This window comes from Osmerus mordax, chromosome 2 (assembly GCF_038355195.1).
Source record: "Osmerus mordax isolate fOsmMor3 chromosome 2, fOsmMor3.pri, whole genome shotgun sequence".
Classification (NCBI taxonomy): domain Eukaryota; kingdom Metazoa; phylum Chordata; class Actinopteri; order Osmeriformes; family Osmeridae; genus Osmerus; species Osmerus mordax.
Genome location: NC_090051.1, coordinates 20391043 through 20396593, shown reverse-complemented (window position 1 = coordinate 20396593; position 5551 = coordinate 20391043). Strand labels below are relative to the sequence as shown.

Here is a 5551-nt window from a genome sequence, read left to right as displayed (position 1 = left end):
AAACAACCACGTCTTGTCTGCCTGCCTCCCAGTAGACAGGGCTGGGAAAGGCAATCATCTGCTTGTCTCAGAGCTCTAAACTCCTGGAACACAGATGCACAATGTCTCGCTTTTCTTCTCCCGCTGTTTTTTTTCTCCAACTGGTACATTTGCATATTCCGGGAGTCTACCAAGAAAATAGCCCCCAGCTAGAATAGCCAGGACGCTGTGCATATTGAAGACAGCAACACAGCAAGGGAGGGGAGCGAGGGACGAAAGAGAGAGAGAGAGAGAGAGAGAGAGAGAGAGAGAGAGAGAGAGAGAGAGAGAGAGAGAGAGAAAGAGAGAGATAAAGAGAACCAAATGGGAGACTATAGGTTTACTCTTTACTTTGGTGTGCTTATTACTGTGTAATTACTAATGATGTGAGATTTGCACCTTATCCTGTATGCTGAAAATGCACATTTGCAATTTTTAATGGATAAAAAAAAGTAGACCACTGAGATGGAGAGAGAGAGAGAGATAGGGAGAAAGAGAGAGAGAGAGAGAGAGAGAAGAGAGAGAGAGAGAGAGAGGGGGGGGGGGGGGAGGAGTGGAGAGGAGAAAGAGGAGAAAGAGACAGAGAGAGCTGGAACAAGGGCTAAATATGTGCATCATAAGAAGGCCTCTCCACCCAGCTTCCTTCATGAATATCAAACAGACAGCCGTGCTCTGCTCTGAGCCAAACCAGCACAACAACACATGAAAGACATTATACTGGTACCCGACTGGATTTGACCTATGTCTACCGAGAGGCAGAGACCTGAATAGGTCTACAAAAATAGGCTATTACTGTAACCCGGCATTCGCAATGTGTACTCTTCGCAATCCTTCGGCCTATGTAGCGTGGTTCATTAAGGATATTCTGTTTAAGCAAAACCGAGCGAACGATGTACTGTACAAGCTCTGTAAATGAAACGTTTTAAACACTAGTCCAATAAAAAATATACCCTTTGTCGTGATTTGCCGCGTCTTGTTGTGCTTTGTTGAATGATTATTTTGTAGCCTACCTGTGAAGACCTCATGGTGACGGGATCTGTGGCGTAATATAACGTCTCATTAAGCTACTTCAAATCAAATTAATGAATCTAATTAATTTGTATTTAAAGAGCCTTTCACATAAAGTGTCACATAATCAGTACAGAAAAGATACTTTGAATTGTGGTTATATTCAACAGTTTCTTTTAAAACATTTAAAATGTCGTCCGTTCCATTTTATTACAATGTATGCAAACAGCCTACTTCATGTATAATTCAATAGTTTAAATCAGGCCAATAACAATATACAGTCAAATATATCAATATAAATTAACCGTGAAAATGTATTATTATCAAAAGTATCCTTAGTTTAATTACCCATAACTTGAGGTCTAATATTTTGTAATGTTGCCTTTCTTTTCATTAGGTAGGCCTACCCTAGTAGCTCATTTATTCGCTCTTTTTATTTGTTTGTTTGGTTGAAAAAAACCATTCCGATGGGGTTCCATTGTTTTTCATTGAGAAACAGGATAACAAGGATCTGAAATAATTCACTTTCCCTCCGCGCTGTACTGCCGGATTCTAGGTCCCTGTTGTGTTGCTGCTGAGTCTCTTTCCCGACTAGAGTTCAGACCGTGAACACACTCGCGTAGCCCCCGCGAGGAGGGCCGCTCGCCTCATTGAAGGCACCACGCATTACTGAGCACCCCTGCCCGGTAACCATAGTGACTCTAAAAAGAAGAGGTGGAGGAAAGAGAGTGTCACTGAACATTTGAATTCTTACTATTCCAACAGTTCATGTTGTAATGTAATTTTCAAATTAAACACTTTCCCCAAGGGACATGATGACCATATAATGTTATTTGATAACAAATCAAATCTTTAGGCAAAAGACATCTCACATCTCTAAATAGCAATAAACCTATGACTGCAGGTGTGTAACTCTCTCCATGCATATAATAGTGTTTAGACAACACGCTCCTAATTTTTTCCCAAACTTTTTTAATTCTGACCAAGACAAATCTGCAGGAAAACAGGTTTTGGCTCACTATCGCTAGCATATATGCACCTGGCTCTCAAATCCTCTTCTTCCAACTTGCCTACAAGAAAGCCCCATGTGTTCCACTTAAGTAAATTTGGGAGGTTTAAGTTTGGGGGGAGGATTTGTGGGTTTAAATTAGAGTAAATAAGTTGGCGTTCTTTGCCTACACCAAAAAAAAAACTAAAATAAACTCTGGAAACATTTTATTAAAATGATGTTCATCCGAAGGTGGAAAATCCTTGCCTTCTGTGTGCAGCGCATACCCCGCCGCTCTCAGCGCGTCACGCCACCGTGGCCTTTACTTCAGCAAATGAAAAGGATAGCGCATTAAGATGCAAGTGGCGTGCAAACCTCGGGCTGTATCCAGAGACTCGGTAGGCTACCCTTGACACGGCCCTCGCAGTATCGCGCTATTAGACAGAGAAAAGGCTTTAAAACTAGGCTGTATGTTGGAGTCGCTCTCATGCTGTTGTAGGGTGTTGTGTTTATCTTTGGTATTCCCAGTGGACCTGTCAATTTGGCTGTGTTTGGGCTGTTGGTGTGTCATTTACTCTCGAATTCCACGGTCGAAGGTGCATTTCTGTCCCTCCTGAATTAAACAATCAGATTCTCACTTCGACTGAAGCAGTTGCTGCACCTTATGGGCATTATGGTCTGGAACAACCAGATATAGATGCAAATCGTAAATGTGATTGATAGACACCAACTGCCATATTAACATTAATGATTATGATAAATGAATGAGACAATCATTATGTTGTTGATTACTAGCACCAGTAGCAGTAGGTATGGGTGTGTTTATATATGCAATAATATTTATAGACTATATTTGATCAATCTCTTATTGTTCTTATTGCTGCTGTAATTATAAGTCACCGTATTCAATTGTTCTGTTACGGGTCTATTGTTGATAACAATTCTAAGGCTCTTAAGATGAATGGTCAGATGAAAAGAATCCCAAAAAGGAACCTGGAGTAAGCTTTCGAGACGTGCCAATCCCTCCCTGGATATCTGTCCAATCAGCGGGAGCCCTGTTTTCCACTTCCTGCGCTAATAGGGAGGAGATGGGAACGGCGTGCGCACGCTTGGCACAGGGTAAACACTCGCCTGTCCTCGCACTTCTGGGGAGGCACGAGTTGAAGAAGTGGCAGGTGGAGAGAACAGTAGATGGAACGGAGAGGGAGGGAGCACCGCTTTGGAGATCGTCGTTTTGTCGTTTTGATAACATCTTAAATTAATCCCGATAAAAGAAGATAAGCAGAGGAAAAGTCAGCACAATGTTTACACTTTCCACCTCAGACGAATTTCGTCGCCCAGGAGAAGAATGCCCATGAAAGGAAAATAACCACGACTGTGGACTAGTTCAGTAAAGGTTTGCAGGACGCAGCAAACTTTTCTCGTTAGTTTGTTTTAAACACGGAGTGAAGAGTATACATGTATTTTGAAGTATAGCATTTGCTTCTCTTTTGTGCGCTTTTTTATGGATTGGGGTTGATCTCTCGAATCCTCACAAATTCACAAATCATAGGCTACTCTCCATAATATTTACTAGCCTAATATTTTTCATAAAATAGACAATCTTGCGTGGGAGAGTTAAAGCTTTTAACCAAACAAGGAAAGAGAGGAATACTACAAAAGCTTTATGGTGTGGGGAATGGCAGCAGCTACTTCCAGTCCTTATCTGGCCAGTAATAGGATCCTCTCTACCGGCTCCATCGTGCACTCTGACCGGGGTGGCGGTGGCATGCAGCAGGGTAGCACCGCTGTCACCTCAGTGTCCGGAGGATACAGAGGGGACACTTCAGTAAAAATGGTCCAGAGTGATTTCATGCAGGGTGCTATGGCGACGAGCAACGCGGGGCACATGCTGAGCCATGCCCATCAGTGGGTCACCTCGCTCCCTCACGCTGCCGCAGCCGCCGCCGCGGCCGCCGTAGCTGCAGCCGAGGCCGGCTCTCCATGGTCCTCCAGCCCCGTAGGGATGACGGGTAGCCCGCAGCCGCAGGAGCTGAAGAGGAGCACGGGGCGGGAAGACATGCACTCCGGCTCTGCTCTGCACCACAGGTCTCCGCATCTAGGCTCCCATCAGACACACCCAGGTGCTTGGGGAAGCACCAACGCCGCGCACATCGCCATCTCGGAGGGACAGCAGCAGCAGCAGTCGTTAATTTACTCACAGCCCGGGGGATTTACGGTGAACGGGATGCTTAACTCACCGGGGAGTCAGAGCTTGATGCATCCGGGACTGGTTCGAGGGGAGTCCCCAGAGCTTGACCATCACCACCATCACCATCACCACCACCATCAGCAACACCCACACCATCATCAGCACCAGGGCGGGGTGAGCCACGACACACACTCCGACGAGGACACGCCGACATCGGACGACCTGGAGCACTTCGCCAAACAGTTCAAGCAACGACGGATCAAATTGGGTTTCACCCAAGCGGACGTGGGATTGGCGCTGGGCACGCTGTACGGCAACGTGTTCTCCCAGACCACCATCTGCAGATTCGAGGCTCTCCAGCTCAGCTTTAAAAACATGTGCAAGCTGAAACCTCTGTTGAACAAATGGCTGGAGGAGGCTGACTCCACCACGGGCAGCCCGACCAGCATCGACAAGATTGCTGCGCAGGGCAGGAAAAGGAAGAAGCGCACCTCCATCGAGGTGAGCGTCAAAGGCGCTTTGGAGAGTCATTTCCTTAAGTGTCCCAAACCCGCCGCACAGGAGATCACCTCCCTGGCAGACTCACTGCAGCTGGAGAAAGAGGTAGTCCGGGTCTGGTTCTGTAACCGCAGGCAGAAGGAGAAGAGGATGACGCCGCCAGGACTGCCGCACACACCCGAGGATGCGTACTCGCAGGTGGGCAACATGAGTTCAGACTCACCATCACCATCCATTGACTGCAAACGGATGTTCAGCGACACGTGAGAATACTAGGCCTATACAATATTGCTTGGACTATATTTATTGACTTGCATCGACTTGACAATGGACATTATTGCCGTGAAATTGAACTGGGCATTAATTGAATTTACTTTTAATCAAAATAAACAGCAAAACAACATGGAAGTCTTTACCATCGACGTTGAAGCTGTTATCTGTGTGTCAGCTAGAATTTTGTTTCTTAGGGGTGTTGGGATGGGCCTATGGACTTGAACGAGAGGGTTAAACCTATTTTCATCAGGTAACTTTGATGCACTAACAAAATGTAAACTTTCTATAGCTTTTCGGTCACAAAGACCATCGAGGTGCACATAGTTAATAACAGGGGAATTTAAGAGTGATGTTTCTGATATAATAGGCCTAACCACGGTGATCTGTATGGCTTTCATACATCTCTGCCCGTAGGCTACTGCCCGGTTTAGTCCACCAAAAGTTATCGGAGTTATTTATCCTGCTTTGCCCCATTGATAAACGTATACCCTTCCATTAAACACTTGTATGATTTAGTAGAATGTTAAAACTAATTGAAATGGAATTGAACTTGAATATAAAACGAGAAGGTAGGC

The 5551-nt window shown here is 45.3% G+C and overlaps 1 protein-coding gene across 1 annotated transcript; it reads left to right on the top strand.

Annotated features, from left to right (window-relative positions):
* The first annotated feature begins 3680 nt into the window (after nucleotides 1-3680).
* pou3f3a (POU class 3 homeobox 3a) lies at nucleotides 3681-4970 on the top strand. The gene has a single exon (XM_067258756.1). It carries the CDS (start codon nucleotides 3681-3683, stop codon nucleotides 4968-4970), a length of 1290 nt encoding a protein of 429 aa, XP_067114857.1.
* The last annotated feature ends 581 nt before the right edge of the window (nucleotides 4971-5551 follow it).